The 26,661-nt window shown below is 37.9% G+C and overlaps 1 protein-coding gene across 7 annotated transcripts in view; it reads right to left on the bottom strand.

The window, feature by feature from the left end:
* Positions 1–1,308: 1,308 nt before the first annotated feature.
* The window catches only part of ANKS6 (ankyrin repeat and sterile alpha motif domain containing 6), a 38,984-nt gene continuing 13,631 nt past the window's right edge, over positions 1,309–26,661 (bottom strand). Inside the window, exons 5-20 of one of the 7 annotated variants that reach the window (XR_005103205.1) lie at positions 25,196–25,302; positions 23,619–23,767; positions 22,952–23,162; positions 22,287–22,336; positions 21,060–21,263; positions 19,104–19,269; positions 18,313–18,482; positions 14,725–14,914; positions 13,174–13,296; positions 11,205–11,272; positions 9,806–9,922; positions 8,758–8,854; positions 5,969–6,068; positions 5,583–5,650; positions 2,214–2,259; positions 1,309–1,906 (exon numbers count right to left, since the gene is read on the bottom strand). Coding sequence is in view for 6 of the 7 variants with exons in the window: in XM_037380516.1 (XP_037236413.1) it covers positions 5,899–6,068; positions 8,758–8,854; positions 9,806–9,922; positions 11,205–11,272; positions 13,174–13,296; positions 14,725–14,914; positions 18,313–18,482; positions 19,104–19,269; positions 21,060–21,263; positions 22,287–22,336; positions 22,952–23,162; positions 23,619–23,767; positions 25,196–25,302 (1,822 nt within the window). In the remaining variant the exon portion in view is untranslated. The other 6 variants (XM_037380517.1, XM_037380519.1, XM_037380518.1 and 3 more) reach the window with 6 other exon arrangements.

Below are 26,661 nucleotides of genomic sequence, written 5' to 3'. Positions count from 1 at the left end.
TGGATTGCCACCTGTTGCATTAAAAGCGCAAAACTGTACAGGGAAATTGTGCTGCCATAAGGCCCACAGGCACTAGGTAGGAGGTGAGATGTTTCAGCTCATTCCAGGGCAACTTACTCCCAGCTACACCGACAGGGGCTCCAAGGTGCCACTGCCTGGTTTTGGCTCAGAAGCAGCAACTGTTTCCTAGTGTTAATAAGAAGCTGCAACTATTTCTCTGCTGCATTTTGCAGTGTTTTAACCAAAACTGCCCACGTGCTTCTTCAGAAAAGGACAGGGCCATTAGCTTAATGCTATATGGTTTGCACCCAACATTTCTGTAGTCTGCCCTGCCACGTCATCTTTAGCAGCAACTCTTGAAAACTGTGAAAGCAGAAATCACGTATTTTTACCCTAAAGCTGAAATTAATCCTGAAGCACAATTCTGCATAAGAAGTGATTTTCTTGGGCACAAGACAAGCCAGAAACATAGAATACCATCCTAAATGTTGAGTGTTGCAAGTCTGTTGACATATATGCACCAAAAAAGAAAAATGGAACAGAAACTATTTTGCATACAGCTACACTGTTAACACCTGAAATGCCAATAGCATGACCACCATGGATGTCAGGGTACCAACAGGCTCCGCTTGCCCTCATCAGCAAGCAAAAACCCTCTTTTTTTCTGCAAGAGCCCCTTGCAACCTCTTCTCCTCTTCCTCCTGGGGATTTATCTACCTGTGTTCAAGGTCTGCTCTGATATGGCACAGCTGCATGCAGGACCTGGTGCAGCTCAGCTGCTCTGCTGTGTGCTGTCAGCAACCTGCAGCAGTACCACGGATGGCCAAACCAATAAAGCCATCACATTACCAGCTAATACACCGAGGCACACCTGAGGGACAGCAGGGCCATCACCACTTTCACTGGTGCTGTTATCTCTGCCTACACTACACCCACTTCTATACTTATTTTCGCTAAGTAGAGCAAGGAGGGTGGAAAAATGTAAAAGCTTTAATTCTGTACAGAAGTAATTACTGGAGATTCCTCTGCACTGGAGTTCCAAGATCTTCTTGACTTTACCAGCATCAGTACTCCTGGACTCACACTGAATTCAACCAGTGGTAAAGTTAAGCGTTTGTGTCATCAGAGGTTTCTGATGACTTGTATTTTATTTGCTCAACAAAAATCTTATTTAGTAAGTAGTAATTATTCCCACTCATAATTACTGTAACTATGAGTTATAGTATTTCAAAATTATTTTCAAAAATCAAGTTATAATAATGTACTTTAAGGATTTGCTAGTGTTACCATTCAAAAAAATCCAGCCAGTATCAGTTAAATGGTTTTATTCTCAAAACAATCAGCAATATAAAATATTTTAACACTATTTCTGTTTAAATATTGGTGACAGATTATGCATTTCCTTAAATAAAGTGCTATTTTTACAAATAGGTGTTTCATATTTACTTTTACTGCTGTTGTAACCTCTTAATACTGAATAGATAGTGTATTTTGGTTAATGAAGAATGCAACATTACTTTTCCTTTATATTCCTTCTCATTAAACCATTACACCAGGGGTTCTCAAACTGCGGCCCATGGGCTGGATACGGCCCCCCAGGGTCCTCAATCCAGCCCTCGGTATTTACAGACCCCCCCTGGCCAGGAGTTGGGGGGGGAAACCAAGCAGCCGCAGATGGCTGCCTGCCACTGCATCCGCGCGCTGGCCCCCTGGTTAAACAGTTTGAGGACCCCTGCATTACACTTTCAATTTGGACTCCTTTATCTGTATCTAGTCAACAGAAGCATATTCCATTTATAGATTTCTCCATGTAGAAGCTCTCGTAATTTGTGGTGGTTTTCATGCCTTCTTCCATGCTTCTGTTGTTCTTTACTGTGCCCATGTAGGCCTCCTATGGGTTCTTCATCTATAGGCAAGAGCAGAATGAAAACATGAATCTTCTTATATAGTCATTCTTTCTTCATGCTCTTTTGACTTTGTTCTTCTCAAATCCAGACCACTGACACCTTGAACAATTCAACACTTAGGTTGAACTACAAAAACAATCTCTTTATTATTTTCCTTGATTCTTTGTAGGATTCAAATTCTAAGCACACTACTGCAGAAAGTCCTATACAGGTGTAGTTGGGAATAACTTCTCAAATTTTCATTTGTACACTCCTATTTACTCAGTTCACCATAAGAAAAACACCCCACTTTTTTCCAGTAGCTACCTTTTAGGAGAAAGAGCTTCTTGTGGTTTTATAGAGCAGCCATGTGCTGTAAAAGAAAAAAAAAAAAAATCTGAAAAACAGCAACCAGCAAGACTCACAGCTTTAAAGAAGTAATTCCACAACTAACAGAAACAGGCCCACATTTCCCAATATCATCATTATACCGGACTCCAACAATTTAACTCTGCAATTCATTTTTCTCATCTTAAGCCCTTCTCTGTATGCAGAAAGTATGAAAAGTCAAAGTCACGTGTGAAAAGGCCATCTACTGCCACAAATCTTTCTAGTATCTCTCCCTTCTCAATGTGTACCTTTCCAGCAAGTGACTACCTGAATTCTGTATGATTTTTATTTACAAGTCTGTATTGGTTTTGCTCCTATTTTTACTTCTGAAACTTTGTAACTCCCTTCTTTGGATAACTTCCATTTGCTATTATCTGAATCCCAAAGTGTAAAGTAAATATATAAACGACTCCCCACTCTTCCACTTTATTGTCCCATATTTTAAAATATCTACATAGGCACGTGTAAGTCTGTAATAATATGCAATATAATATCATACATAAAGCAAAACTGGAAGACCGCAATTTCTGCAAAGATTGAATGGCATAATTTTCTTTTTTCATCATAAGCATAGTTACTCTTCATTTCACTTGTACCTGGAAAATATTCAGTGTATTATTTTGGTATCTAAATCCTTTCTTTGTTCAGCACCACTGCCAGATGTTGGGGTGTTCTCTTTTCTTCCCACCTAAGAGAAGTGTTATGTTTAGGTGGGGAAGAGCAGCTGGATGTCTATAGCAATTGATGAAGCTCATCATTTTCTTTTAAGCGTTTTAATGAACTTGATATTAGAAGGTAAACTAAGCTAACTGCCAGTTAGCTTTACTTCCAACAAATCTTTCTTAGCTTTTTTCTCATAATGAGGTTAAAAGAAATGCCCTAGGAGAAAAAGATTGTGTCCTTCAGACTATTTTTCATGTAATTTTTGTAGAAAAGGGAAATTCTGTTACAAGCCCCAGACTTCGGCAAGGGAACGCCATGAACTGTTTCCATGTTTTAATCACAGATCTAAACCGTAACACTTCCTTACATATGTATTATAACTAGCACATGGGATTTTACTTTTACTCTTAGGGAAGAAATCATTTCAGTTGGTTTGCTCCCTTCCCCCCCCCCCCCCCCCCCCCCCCCCGAGTTTCATAGAATCCACATGAACTTTTTTCAGCTTTTCATTTCCGATTTGGCAAGTCTTTGTTGAGATACAGCTCTCTCTCCTTTGGTGTCAGTTCTTTCAATTAACCTGCAGACCACTGCCAGATCTGTTCCATCCATTAATTATCCACTTGATGACTGCATGCATATTGCCCTCCCCCCACCCCCTCCAAAACAAACCCCTAAACATTTAGCCCTGCCAATCAGGCATTCAAAAAAGTCTTGATTTTCTTTTTTAGCAGAATCATGTAAGCAAAAAAGTTCACCTCAAACTACAGACATAAACATTTCCTGTGGTGATATGATTTCCTAAATCCAGTTTCCTCAGAAATCAGGAATTCATGCTGCCACATTGAAGTTGGAATCCAGACAAAGGAGGAGCGTTTTGTTCCTCAGAGCAGTCATCTTGCCTCATGCCTTCATCGGCTGGTCATCTGCTCTAAATTCAAATGGTGAAGCAGCAAGCTAATTCTGGGTTTGTCTGACACAGTTCAATGGGTTATAAAGAAGTAGTATCTTCCTAGTAGTTTCTCTTACCAAGGACAGAGTGATTAGCATGCATTGGCAATTTTCCAAGCAGTATTTTTTCCCCTTGAAAACTACCAAAATGTCAAAAAACACACATAACATTCACTCTTGGAATGAATTAATTTTGGAAGAATTTTCTGAAGGTCACTGATTATTTTCCATCAAAAGAAAAGATGGAAGCAACACTCTCCACGCCAGTACTGTTTGCCTGTTCAGAACAGGGACAAGAACTATGGTGCCCCTGAATCCAATGGCTTACAGGTCCAGTAACCACTGGATTACTTATACAGTAGCTAGGGCAGTCATCTGCCTTACGCAGTTCAGGCAAGGACTGGACTATGGAGCTCCCAAAGCCTGACCTAGTATCAGTGGCATGGGCTGGGGAGGAAGCAGTCTCAGCATCCTTCTGCCAGAAAATAAATGTTATGTCAAAGCCTGTTATTTTTTCCACAAAGCAGAATCATCTCACTCCCAGCCCCAGGGATGACACAGCAACTGATGTACAAAGGAATCTTTATCCCGACAGTGAGCTTTATTATAATTGAAACAGCTCATCTGCCAAAACCCAACAAATACTCAGCAACTTTTCTACAAGTTCCTGTAGTGAGTATCTCAGTGAGTTCAAAAGCAATGACCTCAGCAGGAGATGCTGAACCAGAAGCTAGCTCAGGATACAAGCCAGCAATTGATTACGAACTGCCAAAAAAAAAAAATCAAGAAAAATGTAGTATCTTCCTTAAACAAGCCTTTTGTGTGAAATTAGTTGTAACATCAATCCTCTACTTCTGATGGCCTTGCTTTTTATTTTTTCTGCCTCCTGTTTTCCTTCAACTGCATTCCTTAGAAGTGTAAATGTAAATAATCACTGCAGATCTCTTTTCCATTCTAGGAACGCTCATCTAGATGGTTTTCTATTTCTGTTGCCTGCCATCTCATACCAGCTTTGACGAGCAGCAACAGCTCCTGACCCAGTGGCAGCAGGGGAGGGACTGAGCATGGGCAGTGTAGACTGGGGCATTTTCGGGCGATCTGAAGCTAAGTGGGCATTGGAGTGTCTAGAAGCTGTAGACATTCGCAGGCTTGGTGATGATAGTCAGCTTACAGACCTCCCACAATTACAAGCCACATTTCCAGAAAGTGAGGATTTAACTTCTTTTCCCCTGCTTTGTTGTTTCTGAGTCTTTGGATATATCCGGATTGTATTTCGTTATCTTCTTTACATCCCTGTAGGCTGGAAACCTCATAAAAGCAGAGGTACGCTGGCAGCCACTCCATTTTAGCCACTGAGCTTTTAAAATGACTCAAAATATTGAGGAAATCACAGCAATAGGTGTGAAAACAGTGATACTGACACAGCTGGAAGAGCAGGATGTTTCTATAATCCTGTGAGCTACATCTAGCTTTCTAAAAGCATGAACTGGCTTTCTTGCTAATGGTATCCACACAGGCTCCTAGGGAGAGCTGTAGAGAAACCAGTGGTAGTAGACTATGCATACAGCACAAAAATTTCAGATATTACTTTTCAAACACATCACAGGAGTTAAGAGATACCATGATGCCAATCAATGATTAGACTGTAACAAGCTAGAAAAGTAAATTCACATCAGAAAAACTGATTGTATTCACCATGGAAAAGCTTGGGAAGGTTCCCATTTCAGAAGCCTTCTTTATGTGGGAGTCCAAGGTATCTTAACCTGAAGTATTGGTAAAAAAGGTTATGAATACACAAAGCAAACAGTAACAAATTGCTAAACCAGATGTTCTAGAGGAACACACGGATTAGGCAGTTGAACTGCTGAGTACAGAGCACAGATTCTTCTTTAAATTGCCACATAACTGAGAAATTGTAACAATGATGCTAGGTTTTTTTAATGGTTCAAGAGGAGATCCAGGGAAACAAGACCAGTGAGATGGCCAGTAGTACCAGGCAGATTAGCATAAACTATACCACAGAATCTGAAATTTTGTGGAAAACAATCAAATAGGGATTTGAAGTGTCTTGCCTCACCAACCTACTGGAATTCCTTGAAGGTGACAAGAGTCTTGTAGATAAAAGAGGTCCACCTGATGCCTGGATTTTTGCAAGGCATTTCACAAGGTCCAAGGTTGGGTCTTAAGACAATAAGGAACCAACAGGGTAAAAAGAAAATTTCTTGTGTGGATAAATAATCAGTTAGGAAGGCACAGAATGTAAGGTGGGAGTAAACAGTGATTTTTTTCATAGCAGAGAAATTCACCACTAGCATTTCACAGGGATCTGCATGAGGACTCAGTATGCGATTTTGAAAGGGCATATAGACTGAAGTGACAAACTTTCCTATGTTATCCATGTAAATAAAAAGAAAGGCAAACAGATGACTGGCAAAAGGACTTCATGAGACATCAGTGCCCAAACAATAAGATGACAGACAAAATCTGATGAAGATAAATATGAAGGCAGGCATATGGGTAAAATGATGTATGAGTGGTTATCTAAAACGACAGGCTCTGAGCTCAGACTCAACAGATGAGCTGGGTTATAAGTAGTTCCAATTAATATGAATTCAGACTCGTTATAGCCAAAAAAGCAGAGGACTAGAAATAACTAGGAAAGGGCAAGTGAACTTGAAGTAAAGAACACAACTAAAAAACAAACACCACTGTCATGTGTAAATCTACAGTATGCCTACCTCTTGAATATCGTATTCTAGGCTGCTATCTACAAGTCAGAAAAAATACAGTAGAAAAGGGGTCAGAAAAACTATGGTATAAGGAATGATGAAGCAGCCGGTAAGTCTTCCATCTGGAAAAAATATGAATGAAGACGAGTATCACAGATATCTGTAAAATCACCAGTGGCATGGAGGCAGTGAAGAGGGCACAACTGTCCACTGTATCTTCTGATCCAGCAGGATGAAGCAAAAGAGTCAGGACATGGCAAGTTCACAGCAAATGAAAGCAAGGAGCTCTTCACACCATTGTCAAATGAGACTGGATGAAAAAGCTGAACACAACTGCACGGACCTTGGATCTGACTTGGTACAGCTGCTCTTACATTCTAAAATACTACATATTCCTGGAAATTACTTCAAGTTCTAGAGACTGCATAAGGGTCCCACTGCTACTTTTTACAATAAAAAGCAGCTTACCTGGTGTAGAAACTTCTTTTACCTACATGTTCTCTTCCTCTTCCTTCTCAGTTAGTGCTTCTGTTGCTGTTTCACAGCCAAATTTATTTCAGGGAGCTCTCACACACAAAAACTGAAAAGCTACATCTCTGATGGCAACCTCTTTGAAGCATCTTGTCAACTGGTCAGCAGGAGCAACTGTTGCCTCCATTCTTACCAAAGGATGTTCTCCCCAAATCTGTGCCACCATTACTGTCCTCTGCAGTCTTAAAGACACTTTAAGTTCAGCCGTTAGTCTAAGCAAGTTGCTTGGAGTCACGTTACATCCGTATGCTGCTTCAGTTCTTGAGTAATTCCAGTTCACTGCACCATGTTATCAAATCCCAAATAGCAGCTTCTGCTCACCTAGCAGTACCTACAGAAGAGGCTCTTCAAGTTGGGGATGTTATCAAAAGACATCCAGAAGTTTCTACACATACTGATTACTCTGAGAATGGGAAGTAAGCTGCACAATGCATACAGTGACACCTGATAGCGGCTTTCAACCAAGCACACTACACAGAATACAGGAAATATCCCACACCAACTAACCAACCCAGCAACATCCAGTTTTCCCCAAGACAGTAGTAGGACTACAGATAGCACCTGCTTTCACGTATCTAGAGATATTCAGCTGACTGAGATTGAAACAGCTAGGACTTGCCATTGTTAAGGCCTCCTAAAGCATATAATAGCTGAAATATTATTTAACATAATCACTACACAAATGAAAGGATTTTGTGAGTGGATGCAAGCAGCAAAATAAGCAACTGAAGGAGAGTAAGAGGCACTTTAACATGGTGAATTTCTTGAGGCGATTCAATGGCTTTCATGTTCCTCTTAAAACTTGGATCCAGAAATACACACATGAATATGTTTTGCCCTATTCCTTAACCTTGAGTAACAGATGCATATCTGCTTTCGGCTCCGGGGGCTGGCAGGACAGAGATTTGCAACTTTTATATCTAGGGGTGACTATAGTAAATGTATTAATTTGTTACAGGTCAGCAACACCTTTCTGTACATTTTGGTTATAGATAGTATACTTTGAAAAGCATTTCCTCCAGCAATGGCTAGCAGTTAACACTGGTGGCTAGAACAGATGTATTCCAAAGAAACTGACCATAGACAACCATATAAAAATACTACCTATACAAAATAATTAAATGCATAGATAGATAAATACACAATAAACACAGCTATCTAAGCCAGTATACTAAACTGTAAACCTTGAATATACTTAATCTACTTGATCACACTCAAGAAAATTGTATCCTATAATGAGCATGCAAAAGTAAATGATGTATGATACAGAAAAGCACCTCTCGCTGCTATATATACACACTAAAACCAGTACTCTATACTATAGTTTGCTATACTTACACCCGTTTTCTGTGTTTAGTAATGCATAACAAAAAATCTTATGCGTATCTCAGGTAGTACTGAAGTGTGTACAGAACTCTTACAGATATCTCTACCTTGTTACCTTGAAATCTTCTCTACAGTCTCAGCAAAAGACACAAACATTGCCCAGATTACTACAACCATTAACCCAGAAAGCAGTTAACCAGCTTATTTGTCACATTCTGTCTTCTAGCCAGTATTACTTTTAAAGTATTCAAACATTTTTTCAATTAATTTCAGGTGCTACTTACACTGGGAATGACCTGGAGGTCGTGTGTTACTAACACTACTTTCAAAGGAAGAGTGGAAGTTGTGTATAGTTTCTTGTAAAATCTGTCTCTCTCGTCCCTGTAAAAGCACAATAAATTAAAAGACAGTATTTTTAAATTTGTGTTTAAAAAATGAATTTATTAAGAATTCAAAAAAAGAATGTGTAAATATGCGTGTCTATGCCCAGTCATAGTGTACTATTAGGAATAGTAACAAATCCTTACCTTTCAAATACGCAGAAAACCTTTTAGTAATCTTTTCCTGAAACTACCAGACAGCAATAGAAACATTTTCATTATTTTCTTCACAGCTTTACAGCATGGAGCGTATCCACCTCCCCTAATTTTTAGCCTTGCTGCTAACATCATTTGCTGCTGCTGATCTTAACTTGGGGAAATTATGTTTTATTTATCCAAGCTTCCATTATTAGAGAGAGAATGGACCTCAAAACTGAAAAAGCAGCTGAAAGGTGTCAGCAGGCCTAATTAAAGAGATGCTCCAGTCTACAATCCCTCTGACAGGAACACTGCTTACTGTATGCCATTATTAGCAAATTTATGTCAATATAAAATAAAAAGACAATGAAAGTGTAAGGAATGAGAGAAGTGCTATTTACTTAATTGCAGAGAAATGAAGAACTGTTAGGCAAAACAGAGGAGGCCTTTCCTTTTACATTATATCCTCTAGCTGGGCTATAGAAGCCAGATGATTCTTTTTAGCATCGCTGAAATCAATATTCAGTAACTGCAGTATTGCCAGTGTTTATGTTACCAGTAGTTTCTGATAAAATTTCCAATACTTTGTAAAAGAACTGTACGGTCCCTGAACTAGGAAAGAGTTAATGAAAGAACAGGGAGTACCACACAGGAAGATATTTTTCACTAAACAAATACATTGAAAATTTTGTTTGGGAAACATTCATTTGGCTTTTCCAACTAACATCTGCAACTGAATTTTGAAATGTATGTTGAATTAACAATATAAGCAAACCTTGAATTAATTTACTAAGTACAGTACTTCAAAATGTACCTTTCCTGCATTCAGTTCAGAAATAGCTGCCAAAATTTGCTGCCTTGATCCATCAGTTTTAATACCTAGCTCTTTCAGATCACCATCAGTAAGTGTAAGAAAGGCTTCCATATCCACCTGCACATAAAAAAAAAAAAAAAACAAACCAAAAAACAAGACAAGACAAATTTACCTAGGCAAAATATTCACTGTAACAGGTTAAAAGTGGTTTGGTGTTTTTTAATTGTACAGACTTACTGTAAATATTGTGCACACAAAATTTTTGAATGAATTAGCAGCACCAAATTGTATCCACTTTACCATTCTATTGTCAGGTTTTAAATTCAATTAATTATCATAGCATATTTGAAATATTAATAGATTTTAGATTCTTCTTCAGAAAAGCTCTATCAATTCAAAACATATCCTCTCCACAAAAATTCCTCTACTTACAGTAGCAGCTAGATGAACAAGCCTAAGATTTCTCACTTTTCACCACTCCGTGCTGCGCTCCCCCCCACTCCCCCACAAGTACTTTTGGCATTTCAGAATATTTTGTGTAGTGTTCCAGTGTCTCCTGAGGAAAACCTAGGGTTTGTTCATATATCAGTTCTTACTATATCAACACATCCATAAAGCTGTGCTAAGAACAAACATCTAAAACTTTTTATATACATACAACCTTCACACACAGAGCATGTTAATTTCTACCTTGATGCTCCCTTGCCTGTCATGTAGGGGAACAATAACAAGCCCAGTGTATTGTGATGCAGCTAAATAATCTGTGCTCATGTGCTGAACCCTGAACTCTGCAGCACTGTGAATTTATTGCATGTCCATTCACTCCCTCTGTCCTTAGTCAAACAAATACACAATTATTACTCATACCTGGTAACAACTTAAACATTGTATTTAATTTTACTTATTTTCAGCAACGTTTCCTTTCATTGCATCCTACAGGCAAGTCACTGTCACAGGCCTCATCTACAACGATGCTTAGGTTCCCCAATTTCTCCTGTTGCTTATTCACAGTGGATAAAGAAGAGAAAGGAGCTATCTCGGTGACTCACACCCTGCTTTCTCCATCTGCAAATGAAGCTCCAGCTGTGATTCCAGGGATGATACAGTATGTCCTATAAACTGTTCAGCCACATTGGATTTAGAAATACAAATAAAAAGCAGAGTGTAAAAACAGAGGGGGAAACTAGCTATATTAAAATTGTAGGTTCAGTGTACAAAGCACTGATACTTGCAGTACCCTGGAGAATGCGACAAATACTGTTTGGTCCATGTTTCAACATCCTCTCTGCAACCAAAAATGGTTGTAAAACTTTATTCTGGACCACAAATCTGATGCAATGTGTGTCACACCCTACTTCTTCTAAAACAGTAAAAGGATAAATGTTTTTAAAAGACATACCTCTTGTTCCTCGAAAATAGGTTGATATTTCTCAAGGGACAATTTTTTAAGGATGCCAGTCAGCTCATCTGTAATAATAGAGAAGAAAACACACACACACATCCCCATGGATCAGGGGAAATTTTAGTCATTTTTAGTTAACTTTATTTTAGTTAACTGCCAAAAATATATATTAAAACATACATTCCACACTATAAAATATGGTAAGAAAAACCCAATCACATTTACTCTGCATCAGAAATTACAACACTGGCTTGCTCATTGTGTTCTCACCTATTTCCACATGCTATAATTCTATGTAATCTTACCTTGCTAGGATAAAATCTTTCTGTTGTATTGCCCTTTCTTCCTCATTAAAAGGATCTTAAAAAACCCAAACCACTAAGGACAATTTAGGCACTTCAATGCCTATAATGCAGGTGCTCAGCCCCAGATGGCTGCCCCAGAGCGTGCAGGTTAGACAGCAAAACTCTTCAAGGAGGCAATGAACTGAATGGTGTATTTCCCTGTCATGATCCAGTAAGGCAAAGTGTAGAGGCAAGGAACCACCCAGCTGCTCATTCAAAACACTGATACAAGGGTATATCTGAACCTCCCTTCCGTAAGTGCCCGACATCCAGGCATCTTGAACACAGATAGCTGAGCTAAGATAAAACCTGAGCAGAATTCAAAGTTTCATAAGCTTACCCTCCAAGGCTAACAGCACTGGATACTGGGATTCCTCTCAAAGTCTCATGAAATTAAAAGTTTGAGGACCTGATAATGACTCTTCCCACACATTTAAAATGTGATGAGCCAGTTAGAAAAGTTAAGCGCAGTTTTAGAATAACCCACCATCACCTCTTTACTACACCCTACCTCTCTCAACTAAGAATTTGTTTATTTTTATTGCTTTGCTGTCACAAGAGACTAATTTTTTTTCCCCAGAAGTACCAAAGTGGTCAGTTAAACTAAGGAGTCAAAGTCAAAGTGAAGAATATGAATGATTATATTACACAACCAAACTGTATTTAATATTCCCGATATAAATTAATTTTCTTTGTAAAGACATCACTATACCATTCCCAAATATACTTTGCTTTTATTTCACTTGTCTTCTGACTGACCCTTTTTTTCCATCATCAGTAGAAATGTGAAAGAGAACCTCACCCTAAGCTTCTCAAAAGACATCAAAATATCTTGAGACGGACACACTTTTCTATGCACTATTCTGGAAGCCTCCTTTACACAGAAGAGCCCACAGAAAACTGAAGTGAAAAATTCTAGTTGAGCCTTATTTTCTGGTAGGGTTTGGGGCTTTTACCTCTAGGACAATTAAATTGGTATGATTAACATGGTATGTGAAGGTTGGCATGGTTTCAGGCTAGATGCTGTAGTACCCTAATTCAGGTTAATCCATGGCAAAAGGTAACCAGCTTCAAAAACATAGCACGAGAACTTTACCATGCAGTTTGATGAAAAATATCATCTTACAGAAAGAAAACGCAAGTTTCCTCAGAAGCCCTTAGATACATTATTACCCTTTTTTTCTTCTAGGTCGTTAATTAGAGTTCTCATTTTTCATCACACTAATGTGCTTAAATTACAGGTTGTGATACGGGAAGAAACTTTCAGGGTCTGAACCCAGAGCCTTGCTGTCATAAACAACTGTAACATCTATCACTTTTCACACACAGAAACAACGCTTTCAGCTGTAGACCTTTCATGTTTTCCTCTTTTCCTCTTTCAGTTCCTGCCTTATATGTTTAAGTTTAAACAAAACCTGAAACCTTTCAGTTTTACAACTCATGCATAACATATTGTTTTCCCTTTGCTTTTTCACTAAGTCTTTCTTTTGCTCTACTTGTATCTTGCCTCTTACCTATATCCCTGGAGAAAGCAAGGGTTCTCACAGCTCTTATGACTTCTGCCACATTACTTCTATTTAGCACGTCTTTTGTACTACTCTGTAGTAATAAGGTAAGATTACCTTTCTCCAAGTTTTCAGAGCCTCCTCCTTTTACTCGCACATGGTTTCGTCTTTCATGATTCTCTACATCACTGGTTCTCAAAATAGGGACAAGCTGTTGTTGATGGTCCACCAAGTGGTTGCCTTAAAAGAAACCATTCACACTTCTGAGCCCTGCTGCCTACTGTTCCTTCACAGTAATATTCAATGCAAATAATTTTCTAATTCAATTTAAACTTACTTGGAAGAAAAAGAAAAGTTAACATCACTTACTCTTCTGATTACTGCTGGGCCTATGAGCATTTGTACTGTTGTTGATGAATCAAATCACAGTAAGAGAAGGCCTTGGAAGTAAATGACCACTTAAGTACAAAAGCTTACAAGCACAAAGAACGCAGAACTACTTAGGCTTCTGACAATCTAGCTGTCTGCTACAGAGGAAACTCACTGTATCATGGCACATGGTGCAGTCACAGTCTGGCTTTACCAGGTAACATTAGAACAGCTAATAGGTTGGGGAATTAGTCTTGTTATCCAACAGTAAGTTCTCTTGCCTTTTATTTCTAAACAAACAACTCATCAAAATATGAAAATATGTTATCAAGCCGTTACTATAAAACGGCACTAACTAAAATGCAAAAGGATTTTCTCCAGCAGTCAGTAAAGTGTGTTACAGCTAAGCCATAAGAGGACAGAGAACAGGTCAAGTACCAGCCCTCTTTAGTGTTGAATGGAAGTACAGTGTCAATGGACAAAGTCAGCACAAATGAAAACAAAACAAAATCAATACGGACACTTCAAAAAAAACAAAAATAGTACAAAGTGCATCTTGCAGAAACCACATAAAAAGTACCTCCATCTCTTATTTAAAAGATTCTGAGTCATGGGGTTTTTTCACTTTTTTTGAGATGTTTACAGTAGAAAATAAAGAACTGATAACCAGTTTCCAATGCAGTAAAATGACTTTTTTAAATAAAGTGCTCTAATTTAGACCCAAAAGTTTGATTTAAAAGGTATAACCTTATTAGAAGAGGAATAACATTATTATCCTTTCTTATAACCTAAAGTTAAAATTATGGTCAAAATAAGACTGTTTTTGCAATTCTAAAAAATATATGCGATACAGCTCTTAAAAATCAATTGCATGTAGCTATGACTTGCTATGAATCAAAACTGTATTTCTGTAATGATGTGCTTCAGTACATTTATTACAAAAAAACAAACAAACATACAAACATTTTCAATCTGGAAAAAGTGTATTTTCTACTCTCAGCGAAGGGTGAAAAGCAGAATTTAAGACAGAAAGGAAAGGAAGGAGGCCACATAAGAGCGGTCTACATACATGTTCTATGCTTGCTTTGAGATGACTGACCTCCCTCTAAATGAAAGGGATCACAGCAAAACAGCCAGTTACTACAGGAATGCCAATCTCTCAGTAAGAAACACTGAAATATTTTTTCTAGAAAGAAAGACAAGCTTTCACTTTCATGCAGATACACACTAATCCAGTACAGTTTAAACACTCTGTGCTCTTGACTGATTAATCTCCTATAATTACAGTGACCTACTCACCGTCTTCTGTAATAGTACCACTGCTGGAATCATTGCTCTTGGCCTGTCTGTGAGAAGAAAAGAGCAAGGACTCTGTGTTGTGAACCTTAGGAGACTGGGAGGGCGATGGGGAAGGTGTGAGAGTTGGAGATGTGCTTTTAGACGTAGATGAAGTCCCAGATGGAGGTCTTTTGTTCATCTCCATTTTTTGCTGTAGTTAATGATACAATAATTTCAGTTTTAAAAAAAAGTATTTATCTATATATAATGCTTCAGTATTACTTAAGTTGCATACCATCTCTGCAAAGCACGCAGTCACCACTACAAGCTTCTGCTTGATTCATAGTGAAATAATTGGAGCCATACTGATTTACCCCAGGTGACAGTCTGTCCCTTCAAATTCATCAAGAAAAAGACATTTCTCAAGGCTGTAATTTCGGAATAAGAAAATTATTTCTTATAAAGCAATGCTATATACAAGCACTACAATTATTCTTTTTATAAAAGGTGAAATTACTTTTGAGTCTGAAAACAGATCTTTTTTATTCAGAGATTTAATTAAATAAATGAAGCCTCAATTAAAGCAGTTCAAAGTGTATCAAATTCTAATTTAAAGTAGCACTTCATGCTACCAGAAGTTTTGGGTACAATTAAAACCCCTGCTGCACTGGCATGAAAGTTTCCAGTCAACAGTTAAACTTGTTATTATGTAACAGGAGTTAAATTATTCAAAATTTATTAAATATTTTGCAACTAATACATTTGGAGGCATGGAAAACGGGAAAACAGATGAATTAGAAAGAGGAGTAAGAAAATGTATGTATGTAAACGAGTCTTTTCTAAAAAAGTTAATGTATCTCTTATCTCCTAAATTCCTCAATATACTTATCACTTCACACATTTCAATGTTTGCATTATATGATCTAAGAAGTCATCTTAGGTGATCTTTTCCTGGATTCCTGAATTCAGAGTTTAACTTTAAATACCTTTTGTCAGTCCAGCTGCTACCAGAAAAACATAAGAAGAAAAATTGAGCTGGATAACAGGGCAAGAAAGGAGAATGACAGGGGTTGCTGCCTCTCTACTACTTTGCTTCTGTGCTATGGCATAAATGGAACTTCTCTTTCTAATGAAAGATATGCAGATTAAAATGATAAAGACTGATCTGAGTGGCAACATTCTTCCACTCTCTATCCTATGCCAGAACGTACCACCTCCTTAGCCCTGCAACGGACTGAATAGAAGTAACGTAGCATGATACAAATTTGAGAGGTCTCTGGAAAGCATCGTGAACTCATTTCAGTTTTCTGCCCCAAATTTCCCTGTATTCTGTTATTGGACATTTGTGTTTCAGAATGGTCTTCCCTCTCTAGCACAATGTCCGCATTTATTTAAATTACATCACCCTGTAAATTGTTATTCAGTTTTCCTTTTGCTTTCTTTAAGGCTTGTATAATCCCACCCCTCACAGATAACTTTTGCAAAATTCATCAGTGTAACATCGCTGCATTTTTACATCAGCTATTTCCAAGATTAGACAGCATGATCCCAAGGGAAGGGCACAAGCATTTCCACAAGGGATACAGTTCTTAAATTTTTAGCATTTATGTTGTTGATTACAACAACAAAGTAGGTTGTTCAAGCTTTAGCAGCCAATGTGGATCCATATGTGATTGTGTACTCCCAACAGACACTGATCTCCCAAAAATCACCTCAGATGTGTGATACATAAACATCTATAGCAAGATCCACACTAATTATTGGTGGATACACTGAAATTCACCTAGACATCTAAGCAAAGGGCACTGAAAGATCTGTTGCCTTTCCAACATACTGGCATCATTTTTATGTGAAAATCTTTTCAACAGTATGATGAACTGCCTTCCCAGAAGATGATCTGCAGGGCACTGTACTTCATTACTTCTTTATTCCCTAATGTCTTCCACTATGAGTGAGAAAATAGTACTTAAAACTTCTTAGTGGCAGCACTGTTGTAACAACAGGCCCCAAGATCTGCAGCCCAAAGCTCACAGTCACAGGTGTTATCTCTTACTAGGCCAACTAATACAGTGGAGAAAAGTAAGATTTTTCCAGGCACTCAAGCAACTCTTCCGAAATTATTTCAAAGATAAAAACAAGCTGAGAGAAACTACTCAGGTTTTAATTAGAAATACATTGGTCAGACCAACTCTTAAAGAAAAAGGAGACTTCAATGAGGGAAGAGGACAATGAAGTGGCTTTGTCTACAGGCAAGAGACAGATCATTTATAACCCAGGGAGCAGTTATGTGGGACAGAAAAGGAGGAAAGATTATCATGTGCCAATGAATCAGTATGAGTCCATCGCTTTTGGGGGTCCAGCGGAGTTATAAATTTTAGCTCCCATTCTCATCTTTGAAAAGCAACCAGTAGCTCCTTCAAAATCAGGACTGATAGATGAGAGACAAATTGACTATTCGTGGAAACTGTTTTGGCATTGATAGTTGCATGCTTTTCTTTTTCTGATTTTTGTCTTCCAGAAATTTCAACTGAAGCATGAACAACTTTGCGATTTCATTATTATTGATATTTACTGATTAAATATATATATTACTTGCTGTTGCCATATAAGACATCACAGGACAAGACAGCAAACGCAGTATTTTTATACTCTGGCCATTTTTGTTTCTTCAGGCATAACTTCAACAAGAATCTTATTAAAAGGTGCAAAGAAAACAAACCAAAGAAAAACGAGCTGTTTGGAGATTACACAAACCAAAAGTTGAGAAATTTTGCTCTTGGTTACGTATTCTAACATTTTCAGAATACCAGACATTAGAACTAAACCACCAAATTATATGCTTTCTTTCTCTTGCTCTCTGAAATGTAATGTTTCCCTGTGTGAAAAAATCCATGCGTTTTACAACAGTGTATCATATCTTCTGTTCCGATGCTGCTTTCTAACTCGTGTCTCTGCAGATTCTGAAGATTTAAAATCTTAATCCTTAAAAATTTTGTAGGAAGCAGTTGTTAAGTTCCAAATCCACGCACAAAAATGGGAAAGTCATGAGGTTAAAGCTATTCCAGGAAATTGGTAGTTAAGTCAGAGCAAATAACATGGCCTGCCCTTAGGAGCAAAACCTGGCTTTGGTAATGACAACTTAATGTTCGTACCATTTAAAAATAACACCTTGTGAGGCAGCCCAGATATACACATACTGTTGTCATCAGCAGATCCTGGTACAAATTATCTCACGTTCTGCACTCAGGTTGTGCCTTTGCAGTGAAACTAGCTGTTCCACTTTAGAGTAAAGCGCAGGAATAACTAATATAAAACATGGGACTCAAATCAGGTCCATAGAAAGAAATGAGTAGAAATCAAAATAACAGTGCAGATCTACCCTAAGATCAAGTATTACATTTATTGTTTTTAAATTAGAATAAAATTAATAATAAAGCAAACATCATGGTTTATTATCAGGGTTGACCTTTTGTGGACTTTTAATTAAAAGGAAGTCTCGTGGAGTTGAGAAGTTTCCACTACTGTAACAGGTGTTCATTCATTTTAGGCTGTGCAATGTCTCCATGACTAAGACAATTTGGAAGTACAAAAATTTACATTTCTCTGTACCTTTACAACATGTCCATTGCCAACGATTTGAGCACACTGCAAATCAGACAGAGTGGATGAAGGAGTTGACTGGACCGGACTATGCTGTTGGTTGGGTTTCTGTTCAGGTAAGCCTGCTGCTTTTCTTCTTTGGGCTGCAATCTGAGACAAAACGTTATCTGCACTGCCACCTATGAAAAAAACAAAATAAAAACAGAGTCAAGGAAATCATCACTTAAAAATATTTGTTAATTCTTAATTCACGTCTCTCTACCACTCTCTTTTAAAAACTGACTGGATGAAGGGAGAGAATCTTAAGGTTCAGACCTATTCAGCACCTTTCATGAAAGGGAACAAAAAAATCAGCCACAGAAAAGAGAAGCCAGCCTTGTCTATACACACACAGAACTGACTTTCATAGGCTTGGATATAGGTTCCATGAGCTGCTTCACTATACTGTCTTTAGAGCTGCCAGACCACAATGCTTGCTGCTTTGTTTTTAATTGAAAACAGATTTTTATTTTTAAGCAAGCAACATAGGTAAGAGACAGCTCAATGAAACATATGTTGCAATGAACAAGCGTCCACCTGAAACCATCATGGGTGGACTCAATAAAATCAACATGTTTTTTCTGAGGCAAGGACTAACCTACTCTGGAGTCTACTCCTGTTCCAACAAAGTTTATAGAAGTTTTGCTTATACAGCAGTAGGAGCTCTCAGAAAAGGTTTAGTACTGTCATCACAAACACTAATTTTTTAGCTGAACCAGTTAGAAATTACTTTCTTATTAAAAATAAAAGCAGCATGGTACCTGATCTGTTATGCAGTTCTCCTCCATGCCTGTTAATTCCCGGAATGTTATTGGATCCACCAGAAGAATGAGGAGAATGGTTGAAGTTGTTGGAATTTGAAGGAGATGCAGGTCTTCTTGCAAATGTTGGTAATTTGACTGGTCTAGTACCTTTGCTAACAGATGTCTGCAAAATAAGAAGAAAAAAATTTTTATCTTTCTTCTTTAAGCAAAGCAAAGATAAAACTTCAACTGCTATTTTACTTATTGTTAAGTTCTGAAACTTCCCCTGAAGAAGAAAATGGGTATCAGAAACACTCTTACTTTACATATACATATATATTAAATATATATTTATGTAAATATATATACACTGAATATATATATATTCCACAAACGAAATGACACCATAATAAAGGCATTAACTCTCCTTAACCTTTGGCCAACAAAAAATAAGCATATACAATGCACCTGAGATATAATACACACAATATTACAAGCGGGGGGTGGGGTGGGGTGGTAAAAAAGTGACCATATGTGAAACTTCTTTCCTGCATAATCACGGTTTTGTCTCTCCCATCTTACAAAACAGCTACCACTTCTCATCTATCATATCCCTGTTTCTTACTAACTACGCTGCAATAAGTGACATGAACTTTCTCTCCAACAACTGCATTTTCATATGCCCTTCAATCTAAACATCTACAGGTACCATTTTATTGACTATTGTTAACTAAGGCACTAATGATCTTGCCATACACTAGCCAAATCCTTAGCCATATCCACATCCTCCTTCAATTCTTTTCTTTTAGACCACTGGCCACTGCCAACCATGTGACATATGGCTCTTGCAGCTCAGCTTCTTCAGGTTTCTTATCCTGTTTCTCAAATCAGTTCTTCAAACTCTGACTTAGTAGGTTTCTCTCCTCCCTACTCCCATAGGAAAACCCTTCTTTCCCCACAGAAGGATCCATGTGTGACTAGTCCTCCCCTAATTACCCTGCTCCTCACTTTATGTACAGGTGCCAATAATCCACTTACGTTATTACAATCAGCCTTTTTAGGATGATGAACACTTACCTTCCTGTGGTATATCACTTCCTTTCTAGTATTCCACCTCATTCCACCTAAATCACCTCTACTCATATTAAGATAACTTCCACTTAAAAAAAGAAGACAGAAAAAAAAATCCTCCTAAAATGTCTTCATTGTCCTATTTCTAGAACTGACGTGAAATACAGTTCTGGACTAGTAAAATAATGTCAGGGCAGTAAGCACTTCTTTTCTCCTACTAACTATGAAAGCAAAGGCTGTCCTTGTTGTTCTGCTTCCTGTCTCAATACAAATTGAGTTAATTTTCCTTTTGGTTTGCATTTTCACTAAAAACATCACAGAAACCTTCTACAAAAAATCATAATTTATTCAGACTTTTTTCCCTTTTTAAAGTACTTGCACTGTAAGGCTCTACACCTTCAAACCCACGTGATCACTAATTCCTACAATTCTATCTATTTCTAATCCTTCAGAATGTTAGATCTGTATATTTATGTCTTACTGATACTTCTTACTTCTTCCCTCCCCCTAATTCCTAAAAACTGAGAAACTTTCATTATTTTCTTCTGCCCCTAGTCTTCCTCCAAATCAGAGCAGTTTCTGCCAAACTCCAATGACTGTACCTACTTTGGCAACTAGAATATATAGATGGAACCTCCAGCCCCTTTAGCAGTTCGCAGCAAATTCATCAGGGCTCAACTTTTTTCTGGTTAACGGCAAAGAAATTGTTTTATTTCATACAAAACTATTGTTCCATTTATGTTCCTTCCACAGAGGTGTGTATTCTTCCTAAACAGCTGAGCTTAAAAGGACAAGCCACTACTGAGACACAAGATTTAAAGTAATTTCTAGGCAGAAACACCATGTGCCTCACCAGTCAGCATGGCCTGGACGTAACACAGTACTTGCACACGTTTTACTTACTACATCAGAGTTCCCACTGCTGTTAAAATCATGCTTGATTGCTCTCTGTGGCCAGGCAGTTCTCATCTGTTCACCTTTGCCTTCTTTGCTGAGTCGTGTTCGGTCAGAATTCCAAAGCTCAAAACTTGAGGGTGGTAAGAAAGGAGGTATCACTGCTTTCAGTTTATCGCTGGGCAGCCTGGTAAATGGAGCACTACTTCTCAGCTGGGAGAGGGAAAAAAAGAACAGGAAAAAGAAAAGAGCCTCTTCTTAAGAAAGATTACTGAAAGCTGATGATATAGTTTCAAAATTGTAAGTTAAATAGAAAGACGGAGACAAATGCATTTTTAAACAAAATAAAATGGAAATGAGAGATAAAAGTAGTATTTGTGAAGATGTACAACACGTAATAAGAAAGAGAATCCAATGGACATTCTGGCACCTCAGTATGCTCATTCATTTAATACAATGAATATAGTTCATCAAGTGGCAGAAAACGTCTCTTCCTTCATTGGACTGAATCTTGATTCAAATTGTTTTTAACAGGAATGTTAACAACTGATTTCCAAAGAAATAACAAGGCAGTCCTCTCTGTATTCCCAGGACATCTGGAAACAGTGGACAACTGTCAGCTCCTGCTGTATGTGTTCTCCAGAAAGAGAAAAAACTAAAACAACTGATTTGGCTTCCTGGAGTTCTGTCTTGTCAGTCATATCAAAAATTTCTCAATCTTCTTAAAAAAAGAACATAAAGGATAACCAGGTAATGACACCTTGAGGGAACAAGCTGTAGGGGAATTTAAAGCTACAGCACAACAAATGAAGAAACAGAATAATACAAATCAATATTCCAAATTAAGTATTTAATGGTTGCCTCTACTAATAATTTCTCATTTTCGTGTTATACTATGTTCCATCCATGTTTTCCTCACAGCATACTGCTTGGAACAACTAATTAGTTGCTGGCATCTATTTACTAATTCATTGCTAATCATACAAAGGTATGGATAACTCTTGAAACAAGTCAGTACTTGTGAACAGCTTCTATACCATACTACTTGTAGTACTTCTAGTCTAAGAACTACTGATGTATTCACAGCCTGTCAGTTCCTGTCTAGTGACTATGAACAAATGACAGCTCTCTTCCTAATAGTGAGTTGGACAGGAGGTAAAAAAAAAAAGGGGGGGGAGGGGGGAGCTGCATGACCTTCTCAATTGGTCTGAACACACCAAGAACACTGTGACATACCATGGTTGTCAGTAATTCATCATCCTTTCCTCCTTTTGCAGTGTTTACACCTGAAAAATATATAAATAAGCTTTTATTATTTACACGCTCCTACTTTTGTCCTCAAGAAGAGCTTACTATTTTCAAATATTCAACAGCTTTACCCCCTCAGAAAGCACACAGAACCAAGTTTTCCAGTGACACTGCCATGTACCTAAATTCAAGTTAAGCCAATAGTCTAATTCACATCAGAAACTGGGAGGGGGTTTGCACGGAGAGCTGTACAATTTCAATAGATGTGCTTTATGATTTGGGCTTTTCCAATACCTCTTCTCAGAATTATTTTTTTGTTTCTTTAAATAAATTGGTTTTCATTACATAAATTAGTTTATCAAAGATATCAAATACTTTTGAGTGACCTGTTTCTACTATTCAATTTAATGGTGCTTGCTACAGGACACTAATATAAAAATAGTAGCATTTTCCTGCTTAAATGATGCTGCACTCAGCGTTCAGCATGATCAACAGTCAGGAATACAAACACCTCTCTGTTTATATACTAAAAATACATTATGTGTCTTTTCAGTTATATTAAGCCAAATAAAAACTAAATCAGTAAATTAGAAATAGTATCATCTTGAGTATGCCACAAGAGCTCACTTCCCACAAGACAACTCTGGCTTTACCGCTAGCTTTGTTATTTGTGATCCAAGCTGTAGCAGCATCAAGGTTTGCAGAGGTGTCCGTATCACCCTTTGAAACTGCTTTTATGGTGGAATTTAATGATGGTTCAGGCTCATCAGGAAAAGGTGCAAACTGATTGGAAGGAAATCCATGGCGTAATGTCTGAGTCAACTTCAGCTTGCGGAATCGATTGGACATCCTGCTCCACCAGGACTAGATTGATAAGAAGACACAACAATTTAGTTCCAACTAAAAGAAAAAAAGAGGAAAAGAAACGTACAATTAAATAATCCTTACAGCAGTGATAGATCTGTCAGGGAGTTTTTAAGATAAACTACAAAAGCAACATTAAAGTGGTTTGCAATTATCAATTGATCCTTAGTACCTTCTACTACTTAATTATGAGGTCTATTTCTAGGCACTGAAATGCTTCAGTGCAAACTCTTCCTTAAAAGTCTTCCTTTTGCCTTGCCATCTGACAAAAAGAAAGCTAGCTGAACACATGCTACGTTTCATAAAACCAGGAAGCACTGTCAATGAGGAATTCGGAACACACCCCCAAAAAATATCCCAGTTACATACTAGATCCAAAGCACTTAGCAATGACTTTCTCTGCTTCAAACATTACAGGAAATAATGTGTTGGTTATCTAAGACTGAATATATTTACCTTTAGACCTCCTTTGTCATCTGGCAACATTGGGACATTTAAGGATTGCCTACTTCTGGAACAAGGCAAAGACGATCTATTGTTCAGCTTACTCTTGTCTTTGTCTACTTGCATGCATGCTGATGCCAGTAACCGTACAAGCTCTGTGTCTAAAATAAAACAAATTAAGAAAACCTTTAGTCTGTTTTGCTTTCCCAAATTATGACTGATATGCTGACACTTCCCCTATAAATCCTGTAAGGGAGTAATTGATTTAGCTCTCAAATGCAAAAGCAGATGAATCCCCAAAACCTTTTTTCCTGACCTGTTTCCTATACCTTCTTCCCACACAGTGGGCTAGTGTCTTACCATCACTGCTCTAAAAGGTATTTATCAATATAAATAAGCATGCTATTCTGTCAGAATCAGTCATGTGTGACCAAGTGAACTGCCTTCTCTTGCAGTTTGCAGAAGCTGTGATGCTGCCTTTCCTCACCTGACACAGAAGACAGTAGAGAAAAATGAATGTTCTTTCTTCAAGTGTAGGTTGCAGAAAAGAAGCTTGAAATTAAATCCCAAAGAGAAAGGAGATGTTCAGCCTGGACAATGAAGGGATTGAAAAGACAAGGCAAGAAACAAGGTGGACAAAAAAGGTAGAAAAAAAAAGAAGGAAGAGGAAGAAAAAAGAATGTGCGTGAGAACAGGACAGGAAAGCAAAAAAATCTGTAAATCTGTATTTCATACAGAGGTCAGGAAAGACTTTCAGGAGGGCAGATAAAACTGACATATATATATATATATACACACACAGGTAACAAGACAAACCACTCTGTCCTACAAGAAGCTAGTTATAAAACAATTCACTGTATTTATTTTCTAAAATTGCATACTATTAGTCATCTACTTTTGATAAAGGAAAGGTATCTGCTAGTGACCAAAAACACCGTAATGAGTAAATACAGAGAAAACAAACTAATTCCATCAGCAGTAGTGCTGGCTTCAGACAAAAGCAATTCAGATACCAGGCAAGGTTAACAATAACAAATTATATTACAACAAACACTAAATGTGTTTCATTGAAGTCTCCCCAAAACATGCTGCCCTTTTCTAAAGCATTCCCATTAAAAAAAAAAAAACCAAAACTGAACCCTGAAGTGTGATTTACTTTCAGCCTTTACAGACCTAGTTGGGAGGTTCAGCCAGGAGTTCACTAGCTTTGTTCTCATTGCACTCTCTTTATCCTGCCCCTTTACTGCTGTTCAGAGTGGAAACTTCTAGCTCCAGTTCATATCTGTGCTAATAACACTACAGAATACCTGGGCCACCGCTGTCAAATGCGACTGAACTGGTTCTGGTGATACAAATGACACAGTTTGAAGCATCTTCAAAAACAAACAAAAGAGGAATGCACAAAATCTGTTATCCCATAGATGTATACACTTGTCTAACCAATTAACTCAAAACCCACCATTTTCAGGCAGTATCCAGCTTGGACCTCGAAATACACTTCCTAGCAACTTTAATGTATTTTCTAGATTGGAAAGGATGTTTATCTGTTTATGTTGTACATTTCCTCAGTGCTCTTTGAAATAACATACCTGGATCATTCAGCAGCATTATCAGGTCAAAAGCTGTGTATCCATTTTTGGCACGAAGATTGACGTCAGCTCCTTGATTTAACAAATACTTTACAATGTTTTTGTTTCTTTAAGGGAAGAAAAAAAGGCATTGCTCATGTTAAAAAAACAAAACCAAACCCCTAATACTCCATTTTCATCCACTTATACCAATGCTCCTCAATTAGAGATCAGAGTTCTTACCTTTTCTATAGCTAACCGAGTCTCAAATTTATTCACAAGCCATTCAGAAGCTCCCATGATTCCTTTGTTAGTTGCAGTTTACTCACTATGAATCACACTAATCAACATGCACAAAGTTAGCCTAAAAACCCTAATGCGTGAAGTAAGTTTCTTAAGCTGACTCTTTGGAACTGACTCTGGAATTTGTTGCCAAACACCTTCACAAGCAAATGCCATTAAGGCCTAAGGCAAAAAAAGCAGATGGAAAGACAAAGGTCAGTCCAGTACTCATCATACACCATCATTCTTCCATTCAGTACTTCCCATACAATTTCATATTCAGAACAGGTAAGAAATTGCATACAGAAAAGCTGAATTGACTGAAGATAATTCATAAACTCCAAACAGTACTTCTGTTAATTAGAGATATAAATTATACAATTGAAAATGCACATTATCACTTCCTTGAGGTGTTTCAAATGCAAACCAAATCAGCATTAAATGATAACAAACACAGATGCCTTCCAACAAAAGCTCATAAAAGCTAGCTGCACAAAAGGAACTCGCCATCCCATTCCCATTAGCCTCTCTCCCTTCTCATACACCTGAATAAATAAACAGGACTTGCCTCATGAGTTAAAAACAATACTGTAATTCAGCCTACAAAATATGTGAACAGACAACAGAGCTAGGAAAAATACATTTAATACAAAACTCCTCTTGAGCAGAGACTGACTGTATAAAACAAACTCCAACATGCATAAGCAACATAGACCAAAAATGTTCTGAAGTATCAACAGGTCACTGCGAATTCTAATACTGAGGCTGACAAACCAATCTCAACCTCTCCACTTCAGAGCATTCCTTCTTATCGTAGAAATTTTTCAGTTCTGAACTCACTCCAGATAAAGACAACCTAAAATGGAGGAAGAGTGTTTCTCCTCTCTTTTAACAAAAATTCTGTTTATCCCTACCACAGCTCCTCTGCATACTTCCCATTACTTTTCTTCCTTAAAACTCCATGATCCCGCCATCCTGCTTTTCAGTACTGCACTTTGAGGGCACAGAGACACATCCTTTAGCACCCCTGGCTCACACAGACCTTGCCTACTCCCTCCTTCAAACCAGAGACGCTCCACACCACTGCTGCTCCTGAGAAAGGGCTAGCTGAGCCGCTGCAGAGGCCAGAGATTTCCAGTTACAAAAACTCACAACTGTCCCATGCCAACCAAGCAGAAAGGCTAGAATGCAAAGTATAGAATTAG

This window comes from Falco rusticolus, chromosome 3 (assembly GCF_015220075.1).
Source record: "Falco rusticolus isolate bFalRus1 chromosome 3, bFalRus1.pri, whole genome shotgun sequence".
Lineage (NCBI taxonomy): Eukaryota > Metazoa > Chordata > Aves > Falconiformes > Falconidae > Falco > Falco rusticolus.
Note: the sequence above shows the minus strand (reverse complement) of the source record. Positions and strands in the feature narration are given on the sequence as shown.